The 19,234-nt window shown below is 38.4% G+C and overlaps 3 protein-coding genes across 3 annotated transcripts in view; 2 read left to right on the top strand and 1 right to left on the bottom strand.

The window, feature by feature from the left end:
• LOC116296441 (Golgi-associated plant pathogenesis-related protein 1) overlaps window positions 1–1,007 on the bottom strand; it is a 4,320-nt gene extending 3,313 nt beyond the window's left edge. The window contains exon 1 of the mRNA XM_089034329.1: window positions 856–1,007. The gene's annotated coding sequence lies outside the window, so the exon portion shown is untranslated. The remainder of the gene's footprint in view (window positions 1–855) is intronic.
• Window positions 1,008–5,971: 4,964 nt separating this feature from the next.
• Window positions 5,972–13,552, top strand: LOC116296406 (uncharacterized). Its single transcript, XM_031704424.2, has 9 exons — window positions 5,972–6,184; window positions 7,698–7,994; window positions 8,314–8,764; window positions 9,266–9,939; window positions 10,410–10,522; window positions 10,872–10,990; window positions 11,524–11,803; window positions 12,230–12,356; window positions 13,328–13,552. Exons 1-9 carry the CDS (start codon window positions 6,134–6,136, stop codon window positions 13,427–13,429), a joined length of 2,214 nt encoding a protein of 737 aa, XP_031560284.2. The 5' UTR covers window positions 5,972–6,133; the 3' UTR covers window positions 13,430–13,552.
• Window positions 13,553–14,665: 1,113 nt separating this feature from the next.
• LOC116296404 (uncharacterized) lies at window positions 14,666–19,119 on the top strand. Its single transcript, XM_031704423.2, has 3 exons — window positions 14,666–14,886; window positions 16,614–16,890; window positions 17,491–19,119. Exons 2-3 carry the CDS (start codon window positions 16,717–16,719, stop codon window positions 17,788–17,790), a joined length of 474 nt encoding a protein of 157 aa, XP_031560283.1. The 5' UTR covers window positions 14,666–14,886; window positions 16,614–16,716; the 3' UTR covers window positions 17,791–19,119.
• The last annotated feature ends 115 nt before the right edge of the window (window positions 19,120–19,234 follow it).

The raw sequence follows: 19,234 nt of genomic DNA, 5'->3' as shown, positions 1-19,234 counted from the left end.
TCAATTCCTAAACACACATGATTTCTTATAAAATCCTTCTGCCGCATGACAAACTCGTGGACACCTTTTGAGATATCGGGTAAAGTCTGCAATATTTGCCTGATTTATTGATCGGTTAGATTCAGTTAGATCCATGAATAAAGCATTTGTAAGAATATAATCCTTGGAACTATCTTTATTAACGAGTAAGCTTACACGAAAGAAACTTGTTGTAAAATCAGTACAAGATGGGTAGAAGTGCTCACGACCCCATCGCGTTGTGTAGAGTAAATTGTGGTGGGGGTCTTCAATGATAAATTGAAGCATGGGCGCGTGGCGTAGCAGTGAGAGCTCTCGCCTCTCATCAATGCGACCCGAGTTAAAGTCCCGCCGGGCTGGGCGTCTTATGCGAGTAGAGTTGCTTGTTGGTTCTCTCCTGTGCTTCGAGGGTTTTCCAGGTTCTCCGATTTTCCTCCCTCCTCAAAAATCAACTCCTAAACTCCAATTGGAATTTCAGTGGATGAAGAACCACTCCGTGGAAATGTCACCGCTAAATCCTATTTATTTATTTATTTTTTAAATCTGTCCAACTTGCCTAGAGCCTGGAGAGTAATGCCAAGACCGACCAGTTTAAGGGGCTTTACGGGTTTCTAATTGGTTAGCAACAAACGCTGTGGCCTAACTGAAGGTCTTCAAACTCCTAAATGGCCGGCAGTCAAGAATTTGTACTCATTTTCCGACAATGACTGAATAGAATCTGAAACTAACCGTACTTGGGCTAAGCGAACTCTGTAGGTTTTATTTCTTACTTTTGGTTGATGCTAGGCATAGAATACTGGCGAAGGCAGGGTTCGTGACAGTTGATAAAACTCTTACCTTGAATGGTAGTAGTACACTGGTAGATATAGTAGCTAATCTTGGTTGGAAAATCAGCGATTAAATGATGCTCAAGAGCAACGCTTTAAATAGCTGACTTTTCAACATACGTCTACTTTCCACACCGTATATTGCTCATCGGTGTGCAAATTAGATTCATATAAAGACTCATATAAAGCGGTGTTTACTGAAAGAAAAAAGAACAATCGGAATATAGGTAGGTTCATTCATAGATAACAGAGGGGATTGGATTTCCTTGTACTAACCATATGGTTCAATATCATTCGGCTGTCTTGTCACCTTGCGATGAAAAGAATATTGAGATTCATTTTCAGTCATCCATTTAAACTCTCCAAATAACACGTCCATACAAGAGAAATTTCGAAGCACTTTAAAAAAAGACATGTTAGCCCGTGGGGGAGGGGGAAGCGCAATATAACTATATAATAATAATAAAGTTTATTTATATAGCGCTCATATCCATGAGCATGTCCAAGGCGCTTTACAACAGGAATATATGCATAAATTATATATATGTATTTACAATATTTACAATGCTACGTATTTAAAATATTAATAAGTAAATCTAATTATAAAAGGAAAAACTTATCTTAAAAGCCTAAAGGCAATATGCATAAAAGCAGGAAATGAATCAAACAAAAGAGATCTAAATATATTTCCTATTATTAAGGAATAAAGTAAATAAATAAGTTTTAAGCTTACTTTTAAAGGAAGCAACAGTAGTACAAGAGCGAATCTCAAAAGGGAGCCTATTCCATAATCTGGGAGCAGCAAAGGAAAATGACCTGAAACCATACGTAGTACACCTAGCTTTAGGTTCAACCAGAAGTTTGTTGGAGATAGATCGGAGAGCATAAGAAGAAGAACGATAGCACAGAAGATCAGACAGATATGTTGGGGCAAGGCCATGTAAGGCCTTGTAGGTCAGCAACAGCATCTTGAAAATTACTCTGTAGTATACTGGCAACCAGTGCAGGTCAACCAACACAGGAGTGATGTGGTCAAATTTCCTGGTGAAGGTGACAACACGAGCAGCAGAGTTCTGAATGCGTTGCAGCCTCTCCACGACATATTTAGGAAGTCCATAAAGTAGAGCATTACAGTAGTCTAGTTTAGAAGAAATAAGAGCATGGATAACCGACTGAGCAGCATGAGAGGTTAAGTATTTCCTGATAGTTGACAGATTCCTCAAATGAAAGTAAGATGATTTACAGATATTGTTAACTTGGAGCTCCCCGGTCATACATTGGTCAAAAACAACTCCAAGATTAACGGCCTGACATACAAGGGACAATGGTGTCGCCACAGACAAGAATTTCCCTCAAGGAAGGACGATCTTGAAATCTAGAGTGGATGCACATAAGTTCAGTCTTATTATGGTTTAACTTTAAGCCATTGGAAAGCATACACCTAGAGATGTCGGTTAGACATTCCTCTAACGATTGTCTAGATTGCACAAGTTTGTCATTGCCCTTAAAAGATATATAGAGCTGAGAATCATCAGCATAGAAATGATAGTTAAGATTGTGTCGCTTAACAATGTCAGCCAGTGGAGAGGTGTAAAGCAAGTAAAGAATAGGGCCCAGTACGGAGCCTTGCGGAACTCCAACATCGAGATTAACAAGGCAGGATGAGCAGTCATTGATATCAACAAATTGCTTCCTGTTAGAAAGGTAGGATGTAAACCAGCTTAACACAACATCACCAATTCCAAACCGATAAGCAAGTCTATCAAGTAGAGTATCATGAACAACTGTGTCAAAGGCAGCTGACATATCAAGGAAAATAAGAATAACACAGTTGCCAGCATCAACTGATTGAAGAATGTCGTTATAGACACACACCAAAGCAGTCTCAGTGCTGTGCATAGCTTTATAAGCCGACTGGAATGAATCGTGAAGATTATGGTCCATTAGATAACTGTTTAACTGAGATGCAACAGCCTTTTCAATTAGTTTAGAGATAAACGGTAGATTAGAAACAGGACGGAAATTGGAAAAATCATCATGGTCTGCATTTGGCTTTTTGAGAATAGGTGTAAGTTTAGCAATTTTCAGAGAATCAGGAAACACACCTTGGGAAAGAGAGAGGTTGATAATATTTGTGAAAACTGGTATTAGAAGATCAAGACACTCCATCAGGAGAGAGGCAGGTATTGGGTCAAGGCTACATGACTTCGCAGTAGACCCAACCAAGCGTGAGACATCATCATGGCTTAAAGCTTCAAAACATCGAAAAGTAGAGGAGCAAGTAACAGTCTCTAGTTGCAACTGAGTTTGACCAGATAGAGTTTTAGAAATACCCAGTTTGATGCGTTCTATCTTATCAGAGAAGAACTGAATGAAAGAGTTAGCCAGACATGTGTCATCAGAACTAGGTGGATACTGTAAGTTCTGCTTCGGCCGAAGTAGGTTAGAGACGATCTTGAAGAGAGAGCGCTGGTCATTCTCATTATCAGCGATCACACTGCTGAAATACTGTTGTTTGGATAAAAACAACATTCTATTGACAACTACGCATTGCCCAGAAAAACGCTCCTTGTCAGAAGCAAGTCCAGTCGACCTCCAACGACGCTCATACCTTCGTCTCAATTTCTTCTGAGAATCAATCTCAGGGGTATACCAAGGCGCCTTCTTGACGCGGATAGTAACAGCTCTACGCTTAAGCGGAGCATGAGAGTTAAGTGTAGAAGAAAGTACCTCATGATACTGCGATACCAGCATTGACAGGTCTGAATTGTCCTCAAGAACAAAGGAATCACTGATATCACATTTAAATGATTCAAGACAGACAGACTTTAAATTTCTAAGCGAGACAATTTTTTTCTTGCTTAGAGGTTTCACAAGATTTAGGTGACAAAGAACAGGAAAATGATCAGAGATAATCAAATCCGACACACGGGTGTCAGATACCAGATCGTCATCAGTACGAGTAACCATAAGATCAAGAGTATGACCACCATTAGACGTAGGGCAAAGGACGTGCTGCTTGAGGTTAAAAGACTCAAGGAGGTCAAGAAACCTCTTCCCAGTGGAATCATTGGCATCATCGATGTGGAAGTTGAAATCCCCAACGAGAAGGACAGTTTCAGGTACAATAACAACTTTCTCAAGAAAATCAGAAAATTCAGTAAAAAATAATGAAATTGTCAAACCATTAACTTGTGAAGGAGGAGGGCGATAGATAACAAAAATCCTTACATTAGTTAAATTAAATAATAAAGTATCAAGGTATTCAAATGAAGAAAAAGTGTCACAGTGTTGTTTCTTAATTTGGAGATTGTTCTTATAAAGCAAACCAATACCTCCACCGCGCTTGTTGTTGTAATAACTGCTCCATCGTTCGTCCACTCATCAGACGACAAACTATGGTAAATTTACTTTCAAATTTTCCATCTACAATATGAAGTGAACTTCAATTTTCCTATTTAAAATCTCTTCAATTGTACTTGATATAAACTCAACGATAATGGTTAATAATAATAATAATAATAATAATAATAATAATAATAATCCTATTGATCAGCTCAACTATAAAATATTTGACCAGATCAATAGGTTTTAACTACTTCAGTAGCCACACACAATTAACTTAGTTTTTCTTATAACGACTAGGATTTTCTGTAACATTTAACCGAATTATATATCTTTTATTTTTAGTCTTTTGTAACTAATTCCATATACACCTATATTTCAGAAATCGTTGTCGCACCAAAAGCCTCAAGTAACAAGCCAAGACCGCAGAGAACGCCGGTACTTTTAGCTGAAATTAGTTTATTCATGGTGCATTTTCATTTATTGACTTCACAAATTGCTCCAAGCAAGGCTGCTTGAGATGATAATTAGTGTAGAGCTATAGCCACTTGCATGAACCAAGAATAAATCAATTATAATTAAAAGTACCAACGTTCTCTGGAGCCTTGGCTTGTTGCTTGAGGCTCTTGGTGCGACAACGATTTTCGAAATAGGTGTATATTTTCTGTTTGTGGGTGAATGAATTCGAACTTGAGCTCCACTAAGATGTATATGCATATTCAGTCTAACCTAATATTCACTATATAAGTAAGGGGTTCATAATGCAGAATTTCAGTTTTTTTATTGATCCTCGAGGAATATTTGAGGTATACTTGACTTTCCATGAAAAATTTCTTGTATAAAGACAACCAACGAGTTGAAACGTGTTTAACATTTTTGCGGGGGCCTTCTTCCAGAGACACTAACTTCTTGTTGGGGAGGGGTGGAAAGCACCAGGAAGAGGAAGATACGACGTGGGTCTCTCTTCTTTCCCTCTTCCCTTGACCCTTTGCGCGCGCTCTTAAAATAAGAGAAAACTGGGGACGAGTCAGGGGACAGGCAGCATATTCTGCGTGGCTTTTATTGCACGATGGTTTGTCGTGACAAAGCGGTGACAGTATACAAGAGTTATATTCGTTTAAACAGATACTCAAACTATCCTTTGTCCAGAGTTTCGACCCTGTAGATAAGCACTACAACTGACCATTATAATAATAATACAATAATAATAATAATGATAATAATAATAATAATAATAATAATTATTATTATTATTGTATTATTATTATTATAATATTATTATTATTAGATTTACGTCATCATTATTAGGAAAATATTTAGTAATTGATTCATCTGTTGAGAAAAATAATAAATAGTTGGACCGATATTTCATATTATGAATTCAGAAAGCTGGTTCAAAATTCTCGACTTGCTGCAAAACTTCTATTGAAAGAATATGAACATACCAAAATATTGGGTGACATATGCCTCTAATCTCGGTCCCAGACCCCCATTTTATTGCCGCATGGAAAACTCGTGGAGTACCCTTCTCTGAATCCTATTTACTTACGCTGTAGAAAATATTAAATTTACATTTATTTATAAGTTGGACTCAAAGCTCCATTGGCTTTATAAATACCTGATACGCCCATCATTATTACACGCGCGCGTGTTTAATATCCTCATCCAGAAGATTACATCATTCTTCAAGTGATGACATATTTCTGAAGGGTACTTGGTGGTAATGTGAGTCCGTCTGTCACACTAAGGGTAAACATCGCCAGTCTGCATCTATCGTTAGGTTACGATTGCCGTTCACCTTGCCTCAGCTGCGATTTCGATCAGTAGTAGAAAACTTTTACTACGCCTCTTTAACTATTAATGCTCGTTTGGGGTCTTCACTTGGTGTTCAAGTTTCTTGGCCTGATCATTCACATCCTTTGAACTCTTTTCTTAACTCAGTAATGGATCAACGTCGTGTAGTTATTCATTTATTGCTGTTCTTATTCTTCATGGTAAGTCTTAAGTTATTTTACAGTAAGTCTACTTTGTAGCAAGCTAAAGGTAAGTCGTAATTTCTTGAGGGAAGATACCAAAATTAATGAAGTTACAATTGCGTACCCTCTTAGCCACGAAGACACGGCCATCGTGGTTCTTAAGCAAACATTACTTTGGAAAAGGAAACTAGGTTCCGAAGTGATTTGAAAAGGTCTCTTGAGAATTGTGTGTTTTTGTAACAATTTTCGCAACTTGTGTTGTCAAAACTAGAGAGGCTAAGGTGCGTATGCACTTGAACGTTAACTAAAATGGCACGCAAATCCATAGACAACAAAACTCAAAGTGATGAAATGTTTGCTCCTTGTTTAGTAACTTATATTTTTGCCAAGTGCAGCCAAGACGATCAATGTAATACGAGTAACGTTATTACTTGGCACGTGAAAGAATAGTCAACGTAATATCGTTTTACTAAACACATTATGATCTACGATGTACTGGATTTTCATTTATTTTTAAATCGCTTAACTTCTTACATCCATTCAGATCTCATAGTGATCCATCGTATGTCAGCATTTTTGTCGTCTGTGACGTTTACAGCTATTTTCATAGAAGTAGACACAAATACGCATGGAAAGGTCAATAGTTATATTTTACCTTTAAATGTACAGAAAGGTAGACCAGTTAGTAGTCTTTTTAGTCTTATCAGAATGCTTGCAATTTTCGCCGAATTTTCACCAAATTGTCGTCACCAGCGTGCTCCATACGAGTGCTCCATATATATTTTTTTTGATAGGTGCAGAGCCAATCAGAGCGCGCGTTATATCTTAGTTACGTTATAACTTTTGTTTTACTTTGACTTAGCCACTAATTATGCAACTTTGTTTCACGGACCAAATAAAATCACTCTAGTGGTTCCTAAAGAATATTGATCATCGCAATCCCTGCATAAGGTGACCCAACATATGTTGAGGCAGATAGTAAGCGATTATGATATGATCCCTACTAACTCTCCAAACAAAACCTGGCTCTGGTGGTATGTGTCTATACCATCCAGGTTTACAGAAGGTTATTATTCAAACGATATCATGTCGTGGTCAAATCTTAAACTTCATCCTTGGACTGTTATCTTATTCGTGCAGCATTCGAAATCGTTTTTTAGCAACCTTCCTATACTTTTCTCGCATAAGTGCCCAGTCTCCTACTCATTTCTGTCGTTATTATTTGGTAAATTTTTAAACGCGCTATACTATGTTAGGATAACTTGTAGTACTGTCCTACATATTATCGCTATATTGTATTGTAGTTGATTTTAATTTGCCAATCATCTGTTTTGTTGGTTCGTTTGCTAGTGAAGTCAAGTAATCAGTAAAGTCACGATGATCCATAGAGTCACGTTAGCAGCGAAGTCACGTTTTGGGTGAAGTCACACGATTGGTGGAATGACGTGACTAGTGATGTTGTGTGACAAGTCACATCGGATTAGCGGAGTGGCATGATTAGTGAAATCGTCTTTATTTGAACTCATTTTAGGTTGGAGTCCAGTCATCGGGCAAGATGACAATCCTCTTACTCAACTACAAGAACCCAGATCATAAAGTCTTTAACGGCGACTGCTGTGACAACTTGAACTTTTGTAGCTGGAATGAGTGTGATAACCTGTTCAAGTTCTGCGCAACCGCACAAGGGTCGACTGAGTCGTGCTCGCTCAGTGGTGGTCAGTTGACTACCGGGATATTGGGAGATGATGATTTCTCATTTCCTGGTCAAGGAGGGCACCTTGGTGGTGGGCTGAATAACCCTGTTACTTTTTCATTCCAGGAATGGAAGGTAAGGATCGATAAAGAAGAGTAGCATTCGTTCCCCACCATTTACATTTAAATTTTTTTGTTTATCTGTTGTTGTTATACACGGTTTTTGTTTGTTTGCGTTTCTTCTTTTTTTTTCCTTCTTTTTTCTGTTCAGTTTTCCCTCTTTTGTTGCAAACACCGAAGACAACTATTTGATAACTTGTACGGATTTCCTCTTGTATCTCATAAGTATATCAATGTTGTGCTAAGGTTATTTGTCGGCTTCCGTAGCATCCACATCGTCCTTTCACATTACATTAGAGGCACCTAAAACTTCATAGACTCTTTTCCTATTTCAGGGTGTGTCAGTAGTCGTAGAGGTATGGGACGACGATGGTGGATTTATAGTAGGAAAACTAGCAGACTTTGTTGACAAATACACACTAATCGAGACAACTGCGCCAGACTCTAACAAATCTTCGTCGACACCTCGAGACAAAAAGCTGTGCGGTAAAAGATCGTGTACCAACGTGAAAGTTCGTGTCTATTGTGACGACAACTACTTGATCCCAGAATGCACCGAGTACTGCGTACCACGTGACAGCGACAAGGAAGGACACTATTGGTGTGACTATAGACTAGGAAGAAAGGTATGTCACGAAGGATGGTACGATGCGCTGACTAACTGCACCAAGAAGAAAAAAGAGTGTACGCCGAGAAATGATACGGTTGGAGGACATTATGACTGCGATCCGGAGAGCGGAGACAAGATTTGTTTGTCAGGATGGATGGGAAGTAACTGTACTCAAGGTATGTTGTTGTAAAGACTGTCAAATGTAACCGCACGTGACAATGTCAGTGAAAAAAATCACAGCGCGTGAGATCACTGGTCACCCAAAATGCTCGAACGGGGCACGGTCACGGGGCAGCGCGAAATGGCCTTGTTTTTTATAGTAATAAAAAAACAATGTTAAGCTAGTTTTATTTTGGAATTGGGTCATCTGCAATCATCTGTACAAGCAGATGATGTTCTTCTTGACAATAAAACCATTTTATGAGATATTAAATGGATTGCGTGCCTTAATTAACGTCTTACCAAAGCCTTTTTTATGTTTTTGATCACAAGGACCCACAAGGAGTTTCAATTGGGAAATATAGCAGATTATTATCGGTATAACACTATAGCTTAGAGACCAGAGAATTCGATGGATATTACCCATTCTCTGTCTACGATCCCTGGATTCAATGCAAGCTATCGAATATGATGGTTATCAGTGATTTATTTTTATATATATTTTCGATTCTTTTTAGTTTATGTATCCAACTCTGTCATACCTTCTTCGTCAAGTAAAGAACTAACCAAGGACACCAAATCAACGTCTCTGCATCAAAGTACAATACAGGGGCTTTCATCTACTTCAGCAACCAGCACTGAAATACAACCAACACCAAGCCTCAGATTTCATTCAACATCTTTTGAGGATCTTAAAACCTCAAGGATAAGTGTGGATTTTTCAGGGGCCTATTCCAGCTCACAAACCAGACTAACTACAACTCAAAATGTAGAGTATAAGAGTACTGCATCTGCAACCACGATTTCGCCATCCACTGCACAATATTCTATGACTTCAAAGCTACAATATACTTCTGTAGCTGTTACCATGGAAATGAGTAAAGAAATGAGCCATTACATAATACAAAGTTCTGCTTCTTTGTTTGTAAAGGAAAGTTCAAGCTTTAGAGTTAGAACTAGTAGCTTACACTCTACGTTAGCAGAAGTAGCAACGGTATCCGAGGTTGGATCTTCTTACGAGACGCTGTCTTCGACGCGTCTACAGTATAAAACAAGAGAAATGTCGATAGATCTTTCAGCGACTGCAGTTCGATCTTCTGTCGCGGTAGCATCTACATTAGGGGCTACACTGATTGTACCGACAACAGAGTGGAACGATGAGCTTGTTTTGAATGTTATTCCCGGTAAAAACGTAAGTATTTGCCGAAAGAGGAACATAAATGAGACTGAACCCTGAAACAACCTCTTGGCTGATCAAAGTCAGGGCATGGCTAACTCACAGATTGAACCCTGAAACAACCTCTGGGCTGATCCAAGTCAGGGCATGGCTAACTCGCAGATCAAACCTTGAGACAACCTCTGGGCTGATCTAAGTCAGGGCACGGCTAACTCACAGATCGAACCCTGAAACGACCTCTGGGCTGATCTAAGTCAGGGCACGAGTAAACTAACAGATCAAATCGTAATTTAGCTTGTTGGGTTTGGTGGAGAGAGTCGAACCGTAAAAAACCCTCAAATCAAGGTCTAATCACATGTGATGCTGAGTCCATGAATCGAACCTGAGACTCCAGAGGTGAGAGACTATTCAGAAAATACTTCAAATAACATCCTTTATCCGATTTACTCTTATGTCTTGTCGTTCTCTTACATCTTGTTGTAAAGTGGACAGAAGAGAAGAAGGACAAGTTAAAGTCTGCTATCACAGAACAGGCTAACAAGTACTGCAAGCTTCACCCGACGTCGTGCAATATTGACCCAGATGTGTCCATTAACAGGTAATACACTCTCATTCTACTCATTATCCTCTTCCTATTTCACTCTCCCTTTCTATCCTGTTTCTCCTTCGCCCTATTTTGATCATTTGTTTATCATTTACCTTTTTACCATGGGCGTAATGATTACCCATTCCAGACCACGTGTAATTCCCTAGAGTATTATTTCTTTGTTTAACGGTTGAACATGGGATGACACATGAATATGAATACAACTCGAACAAAGAATCTAATTCTCGAGGGAATGATAGATGGTTGGAAATGGAAAATTATTATGCCCAAGGTAAAGAGATCTATTATTACGTGGTGCTTAGTGGACACATCTTGACTTTTGCGATGTCTGTTACTTCAGGACAGAGTTCTTTAACTCTTCAGACGTAATCATAATCGTAAAGAATGGATCCAATGACGCTGTATCTGTATCTGTACAAGTTAAACTACCCAGCAAATTACCAGGAATATCAATGGGAGGTATGCCTATGCTAATAGTCTCCTGATTACGTTTGAAAGATCTCTATAAAATAACTGTTATAAATCTCGCGTTCTCATTAGTTGGGAACGGGTGGTTTATGAGAGCACACAGCACGCTTGCGCAATTTCTATTTTGTCAACTGAATAACGGTTATTATAATTTATATTTTATAAAAGATAAGAAAAACTATCTTTTTGTCCTGTGCGCAGTTGTAAAGCACACGGTGGCACGCGTTATAATAGTACAAAGCACGCGCGCGCTTTTTATTTCTTCAAAAGTACGCAGCCCTTGCGCGTAGATGGGAACGTTGCGTGACATCAAATCTACGACGGCCACGTCAACTGGAGGTGTAAATAATTTCTCTTTGGATATTTTACTCAAAGCGTTGTCAGTAAAGTCAACTCATCCATTTGAAGGCGCGAAACCCCAAAGTGAAGTTATTTACTGAGTCATGCCCGTTGAGTTTGCAGATGTTCGAAATCTATAATCTACTATTTGTCGTATAAGTATATATTTTTCTTTCTTTCTTTAGGTACTTTGCCCTCAGTCGTGCTCAAGAAGGTCATCACAGCAAACAAGAATACCATAGAAAAACAAATCGGTCTGAAAGTCTCCTTAGAAAGTTCGTCATCATCCACTACCACAGTAACACAACCAACTATACAACCTACTACTGATGCTGTAGTGGTTATTGTCAGTACTCCTTTATCTAGATTTACTCCGTGGAACTTGTGGATCTACATTGTTGGTGGTTGTGTTGCTTGTCTGTTGTTACTGGGTGCGACACTGGGGTTTAAGTATAAAATGAACAGGTTTGATATTTCCCTGGTTATAAACCATTCATCATCATCATCATCTCCATTTTATCTTTTTTCTTGTGCTCTTGTTGGTAAATTCTTATTTCAGTTCTCCTTCTCCCTCTCCTTCTTCTTCTCCTTCTCCTTCTCCTTCTTCTTCTCCTTCTCCTCATCCTTCTCCTCCTCCTCCTCCTCCTCCTCCTCCTCCTCCTCCTCTCCTCCTTCTCCTTCTCCTTCTCCTCATCTTCTCCTCCTCCTTCTCCTTCTCCTCTTCCCGCCTCCTCCTTCTCCTCCTCCTTTTCCTTCTCCTTCTCCCTCTCCTTCTCCTTCTCCTTCTCCATCTCCTTCTCCTCTTCCCGCCTTCTCCTTCTCTTGCTCCTTCTTCTCTTTCTCCTTCTTCTTCACATTATTTAAAACGATTTCGCATATTTGTTTTTCAAGGCAAAACAAGATTCATGCTTTTGACGATTCACCAGAAAGAAAAGAAACAATGACGAGACAAGAAGAAGAAGAAATGGTGTGTTTATCGAACACACAAGCCTTGATCAGTAACAAAAACACATTAAAGGTACGATTATTAAAATACTAGTTATACAATGGTAGAATACCAAGGAACATCTCATGCCGCATTTGCCATTTTTTTATCGGAGTGTGTCAATAAAAGAAACATTCTGATTGGCTGTATTTTCGTCGTGCCCTGACTGATTCTTCGTCGTTTTAGTGGGGTTTCGCGGGGTGGAGGAGAAAATGTTTTTGATGCAAAACATTTTCCAGACCCGAAGCTAATAGCCTTCATGTTTTTTGGGGTAACCCCTTCAATCATCTAAAAAATCCTCCCAATCCTCCTTTTGACCTTTCAAGGCCCCCCATGTTCCTCTAAAAAAAGTTTGAGGGGCCACCATTTTCTCCTCCACCCCCCCCTTCCGGCTAATCCACCCCCCACCCCTCCGACTAATGACTGGTACCTTAGAGTGCGCGCCATATATTCGTGAAAAAATCACTTACCACCTATTTAGCATTTAGTTTATCACTGAACTATTTAGTTGTCGAATTCATTCAGGCATGAACCAAACAAAGCCGAGTAGAGGATTTTGCTTTTGTTCCCAATGTTCTTCTCCAGTAATATACCACTATTTTGTACAAAATATAGTTACAATTAGACAACACATCCTTGGTTTTGTTTCACGGATGTATGACTTGCACTCTATTTATAATACTCGCTTTATTCCTTTAAAATCTTCGAGTTGCTCTAAGGACGTTCTAATGTTACTCTAATGTTTCTTTGCTTTCTTAGTGATCTCTAGCGATTTGCAAACTATAATATAAGATTCACAAACTAAAGACAGAAAAACTTACAATTGTTGGCCTTCTTGCTGCTCTCCTACATTGTTCTAATAATGCATAACTCACTGATCACTCGGCCCAGTCTCTAGTAAACCTGGCGCCGGCTATTTATGGTCGCGACACTCGATAACATTAATTTTTTCATTTGATTCTTTTTGAAACGAAAACAATACCAAAATTTTTTTCTTTTTCTAGGTCAAGTTCCAAGAAACAGTTCTTCGAGCGAGAACGTCGAGTGTCAACTCAGATAAAAGCGTTCTTTACAGTCCTTTTACTCCTGACTACTCCGGTTCATGAATGGCGCAGGTCGATAACACTGTAAAACTGCTGTAATTATTTCAAAACTTCATGTTGTGGGTCCAAAGACTGTAATGTTTTTTTACTATTTATGTCAAAAAATTAAATCATATTTTCAATGAATCGATGAGAAACTGCTCTTGTAAAAAACTGTAAGAAAACAAAAATTCACAGGGCGTTGGTCTTGGATCGTATTAAAGTCGTTTGTTCTTGTGAAAAGATCAAGGCTAACGGTACGGTCACGCTAGAGGGTACAACCTCCGCCTAAATCAATCACAGTACGCGAGTTTCCTTGTCATCCAATCGAAATGCGTAGACTAAGAAATGGTACGGCGCTTTACGGCACGGCTCGGCGCGATACGTCTTGCTAGGCGCGTCAAGGCACGGCGAGGCTCGATATGTCATGGTGTGTCATGACACGGCGTGACATGTCACGGCACGACATGACGGATATCAGAGCGTTTGCTCCGATAACGAAGTACTTTTTCAACATTGTGATTAGATTTTTTTCAGAACTGAAGCTGATAAGTTTCTTTAGCTTTATGTTTCCATCACAACTGGATAGACTCACTAGAGTTCTTCCCAGTGGGGTGGCTGATCACTACCAATACTTTGTACAACATCGTACACTTTCATTACACGTGCGCAGTCCATGATACCTTGGATTTCAGTTGTCCTGAAGATGACCACTTTGATCGAAAGCTCGACAACAATTATTGTTCAATTTAGGGTCGAAGTAAAATCTAAAATATTACAAGCATAAATAGTTATTTAACCTAATATCTTGTAACAAGGTTGTTACAAGAGTTACGTGTACAAACTCTTTCTTGTATCATTGTATCTACACCTAATTGAGAGAACGTTGTCATCTAAAAAATAACAAAATGACAAATAAAAATTCATTAGAAATTTTTTCATTTTAAATGTTTCTAAAGCCCCTAGATTGATGAAAATACCTGTTTTAATATATACCAAGGTAATATCAAAATAATAAGGGTATACCTTCAAAACACTGAAATAATTTCACCTTTTTTTCTAAAAAAAAATGATTCACTTCCTATTTGTTATTTTGTTATTTTATATTTTTATACGACAGCGTTTTCTTGAAATTAGGTGTAGACTACAAACAGGTTGTTGTTTATTATATTTGAACCAATCAGAGGTGATACCGTGGTGCAACCTGTAAAGTAGTCCTAGTCTGGCAATAAAATCATTACGACCTTAAAAACAATCCGTCAGGTACGGTGTGGCTTATAAGGGACATAATTTTTGTTTTTCGAGTATAAAAACCTTTTTTTTTTTGTCAGGTGTATCATTTCAATTATATAATTATTTTAAAACAAAGTGTTTGAATTATGAAATCGCATCCATTAAAACGAAGCAGAAGATGACAAATATTCAAAGAGCAAAAACTAATAATTGAAACTGATTTCCTGGGCTGTCGATCTTGATCTGAGGTAAGTATGAACATTTGCTTATTTGTTTTTCGATTCCGGGGTAGATAAACTTAAATCTGAGATTTTTCCTTCCCACACTAATTTCTCCAAATTTGAATAGTTATCTGATCCTCTCAAGGATACCTTTAATTCTAGTTTATAGTGAAACAGATGGTTATCGTTGGGTGCCAGAGGAAGTAATTTAGAGAAATCCAATTCTTATGTATATAATCCATAATCTGATCAAAGTGGCCAGTTCTTCTTATGGTCGTTTTTCAGACATGTTCAGTCGTCTTAACTACATTAAAAAAACTGAACTTCCAAATCAGATCTAAAATAGAAAAGTGATCCTTCAAAATCTCACACTCGTTTCCAGGATATCTTCATTATTCCACGGCTGATAAAACCCTGGGGACGAGCAAATATTACTATGAATATTACTCTTGTCTTTCTGTTTTAACCCTTTAACGTTCCCCATCTAGACCATGATTTTTTTACACTACCTTCAAATCTTATCGATGCGCTGAAACAACCTCTGGGCTGATCAAAGTGATCTCCCTAGATGAGCTCGCATGAGAGCTCTTGGAGACAACTTATAGAAACTAGATGTTTAAGGTGGCTGCCTACTTTTGAACGTTCGATTTGAGCCCACGATGTGCGCGCGCTCAAAAACCGCTGAAAAATCTACAAGATTTTATTGAAGAACCATACGCGTTTTGAGCTTCAACAGGGCAAAACCCTCAAATTTTGCACGGGACTCTATATTTTTTGATAGCTCATTCGAAAAAACTCCTAAAAATCTAGGTTATATCAACATTTTAGGAAAAGTTTAAATCAGGAACACGTGAAAAAATAGATTTTTGTAGGGATTTTTGTTCGACTTTATGAGATTTTTTAAGAGCACCGAAACCACAAAATATAACAAATCGATGTATCTCTCTGTCTTTTTGTCGAAAATATCCATGTATTATTATAGAATGATTGACTAGCCTTCGTTCGTGCAATCATATAGTCTGCAAATAACTATTATCTTATTAATCTTAATTTTTTTCTAATCACTTCCGGTGGCGCAATTTTTACTCCAAAAGCTCGTGCAGTAGGCTTCCATTAAATGCTGATTATCTCGAAAACGAGCTCGGGACACCCTATTTTTCTTTCCAGATTTGGAATCAGAATTAAATTTCAATTCGGAAAATCGAAGTTTTAAAATAAGCTTAAATCAATTTCCAAAAGTAGGCAGTCACCTTAAATAAAAGCACTCGAATTTTACCTCTGGGGTCTCGGGTTTGATTTCCAAACTGAAAATCACATGTGAGTAGAGTTTATTGGGTCTTTCCTATGATTCGAGGGTTTTTGATCGGGCTCTCTGGTTTTTTCCCCTCTGCAAAACCTGACAAGCTAAATTCCAATTCGACCTGTGAGTTCGCCATTCCAAGACTTTAATCAGCCCAGACTGGCTATTTCAGGGTTCAATCGGTTAACGGTTACTATAGACTGCGTGCCCTGACTTAGAGCGCCTTCCATAAGTCAAACCGACCAGTCTAAGTGGTCAGTTCTCAAATAGTACTGTAGTTGAGAACTGGCTGTTTGGACTTGTCGGTTCGACCTAATGGAAAACGCCCTTAGATCAGCCAAGAGGTTCTGTTTCAGGGTTAGTCTGTAAGCTAGCTATGCCCTGACTTAGATCAGCCCAAAGGTTCGGTTTCAGGGTTCAATACAGTTTAAAGGCTAACCATTAGTTTCAACAGCAGCGCCAGGATCACGTATTGGTTGGCAGCAAGTTTCCCCTAGAGTATAGACCCAGTCACCTGCCTGTATATATATATCTACATACCTTGTTCATCAGACCCTATGTTTGGGGTATATCTACTACTGATAGTGGTAATACATGTCATAACCCACCAAGGGGCTGCCCACCAATGTCGAGTACAAGTGAACGGATGCAGTATTCCTGGTAACCTGCCGTTTCTTTACAAGAAGAAATTCACCCCAGCGTGCAACAAGCATGATGTGTGCTACAGCTGTGTAAGTTATAATGATACAGATGTCAATCATGTCTAATAAATTACCAAGCAGAAAAACACCTATAGTACATAGTTACTATAATGTCGTTTTCACCCGGTTCTCCTGGTTTTCCTCCCTCTTAGTTAGCCGTGCCCTGACTTTGATCAGCGTAGAGGTTGTTTCAGGTGTCAATCTGTGAGTTAGCCATGCCCTGACGTAGATAAGTTAGCCATGCCCTGACTTAGATAACCCCAGAGGTTGCTTCAGGTTATCGATCTAGACGCATTTATTTATGGAGAGGCGATCGAGTGCTCTCACTGCCATATCACCCATGCTTTAAGTCAGGACGTGACTTTACGAAGGACATTTTATGTCATCCGGCATTAAAAAGGTCATCATACAAAGACATTACAACCAAACGATCCCCTGGATGTTATTTTGGCCGCGGGGATCAAACCAACGAACTCCCACGAGTTTCTATCTCACGTCTTTGAAAAAAAATCTGATTATCTGTTAATCTTTTGAATTCTCCCAACAGGGGCAGTAATACTATTGGTCCAGGCAATCACGTGACTTTTTTTTCCGGAACGAATCTGATCATCTTTTACATTCTCCTAACAGGGGCAGTACTACCATTGGTCTAGACAATCATGTGACATTTCGTTTCAAAATGATATGTACCATCTCTGTACATTGCCACGAAACAAGGGTTTTGTGTTTGAGATCCTGAATGGAGCGAAAAAAGTGTTGAAGACCAAAGAAGAAGCACACTGTCGCACTATAGCTTACTTGTATTACAAAGCAGTCGACCTGCTCGGGAGAGATCGTTACAATTACATTTCTCCGGGGTGGTGTCAGGATCCATGCGTCGAAAAAATAGGAAGCCCAAATAGACGAATAGGTTATTCTGAAAACAATTGATTTATATGTATCAAGGTTGGTCAACACAAAATGTATACAAGGACTGTGTAGCCAGTTTAGTGAATATAGATTCAAAATAATTTTAGCGTGTACAGCACCAAAAAAATACATTTATCAGACGTTTCGTTTCAGTGTAAATTTACACGCCCATATTAGAAATCAGCACTAGATGAATATGTTAGCGTTATTAAATAAAGTTTATCATTCATTAAATGTCTTCAACTCAAACGGTAAAACGAGGCCAACTTACCGCAATGGATTCCTTTACTTTGGGTGAGAAATGTCCTCCCATTTTAGGCTTGTTGGAACTTCATGTATATTAATGTATTTTTTTCAAGCGCGTTATTGGTAAACGAATAAATAACCTGATCAAAAGGAATAACATTGGGACTGAAATGGGAAAACATTTTGGCCAAGTATTGCTGCATAGTGAACAAATAAATTAATATGCAATAGAATGATAAATGGACGTGAAATAAAGAAAACTGTTTTGGCCAAATTTTGCAGGTGATAAAGTAAATTACATGTAGTATGCAATGTAATGATGCTGTGAATAAAAATGAATGGGAAAATGTTTTGAACAGGCTTTGCCGGTAAACAAGTAAGTTAATAAGGAATTATATGAATGGACTTGGAATGAGAAAGTGTTAAAGCCCAAAGCAAAAGAGCCCATTAGTAGAATAAGGTTCGCTTAAAACAGTGTTCATTGCCATAAAGATGACGTGCAAGCAGGACTAATTGGAGCCCAACAGATGCTAGAGAAAAACGTTTGCGCATGCGTGCATTTCAGCACGTTTTCTAAGAATTTTGAAGAGTTTGAGTGAGAAAATAAATGTTTGTTTTCTCAAAGTATACAAAAAAGTTCGAGAGTATCCTTTTGTCTGATCAAGATACTGTCTTAACAAACACAATATGAAAGAATTATCCTTAAGTTTCAAGCATGGACACTAAGTTTTGGCATTTTGTGAAGTCCAATTAATCAGGCATGTTTGAAAGTCAAATGTACTTATGTTTTGACTAATTTGCATACGGATTCAGAGCATGCGCAAACGTTTTTCACTCGCGTCAGCCCGACACATATAATTCGAAAATGAATAAAGCGGTGTGTTAAAAGCGGTTGGTGTTGCCTGAAGGATGCAACAGGATTCTTCAAAACAGTAGGATGGAAGAAATATGACTCGATTTTATATTAGTAAACATAGACTTGTTCAATACCCATGGCTTGAAGCACGTTTTGTTTAGAACGAGTTTTGCGTGAGTGCAAACAGATATATCTATCATTGAAACCCATTTGATCGAATCCTTTTAAATCTTTTTTAAGTCCCCAAATATATCTTATCGATCGAGTTATTCCGCTCATTTCAATGTTTAAGTTCTTCTTTGCGGTTGTAATGAATAATAAATGGATATATTGATAAATAATCAAAAACAACTGACTCCTTAC

This window comes from Actinia tenebrosa, unplaced genomic scaffold (genome assembly GCF_029948245.1).
Source record: "Actinia tenebrosa isolate PJP-AT-01 unplaced genomic scaffold, QUT_ActTen_1.0 PGA_scaffold2__45_contigs__length_23673736, whole genome shotgun sequence".
Lineage (NCBI taxonomy): Eukaryota > Metazoa > Cnidaria > Anthozoa > Actiniaria > Actiniidae > Actinia > Actinia tenebrosa.
Note: the sequence above shows the minus strand (reverse complement) of the source record. Positions and strands in the feature narration are given on the sequence as shown.

What these genes read in the sequence shown, in the direction of transcription:
- LOC116296406 (XM_031704424.2), top strand. Translation starts at nt 6,134, where the DNA reads ATGGATCAACGTCGTGTAGTTATTCATTTATTGCTGTTCTTATTCTTC. An exon ending in ACCAGGAATATCAATGGGAG is followed by an intron (nt 10,991 to 11,523) that starts GTATGCCTATGC and finishes TTCTTTCTTTAG; the next exon opens with GTACTTTGCCCTCAGTCGTG. An exon ending in TTTAAGTATAAAATGAACAG is followed by an intron (nt 11,804 to 12,229) that starts GTTTGATATTTC and finishes TTGTTTTTCAAG; the next exon opens with GCAAAACAAGATTCATGCTT.
- LOC116296404 (XM_031704423.2), top strand. Translation starts at nt 16,717, where the DNA reads ATGTTTGGGGTATATCTACTACTGATAGTGGTAATACATGTCATAACC. An exon ending in ATGATGTGTGCTACAGCTGT is followed by an intron (nt 16,891 to 17,490) that starts GTAAGTTATAAT and finishes TTCTCCTAACAG; the next exon opens with GGGCAGTACTACCATTGGTC.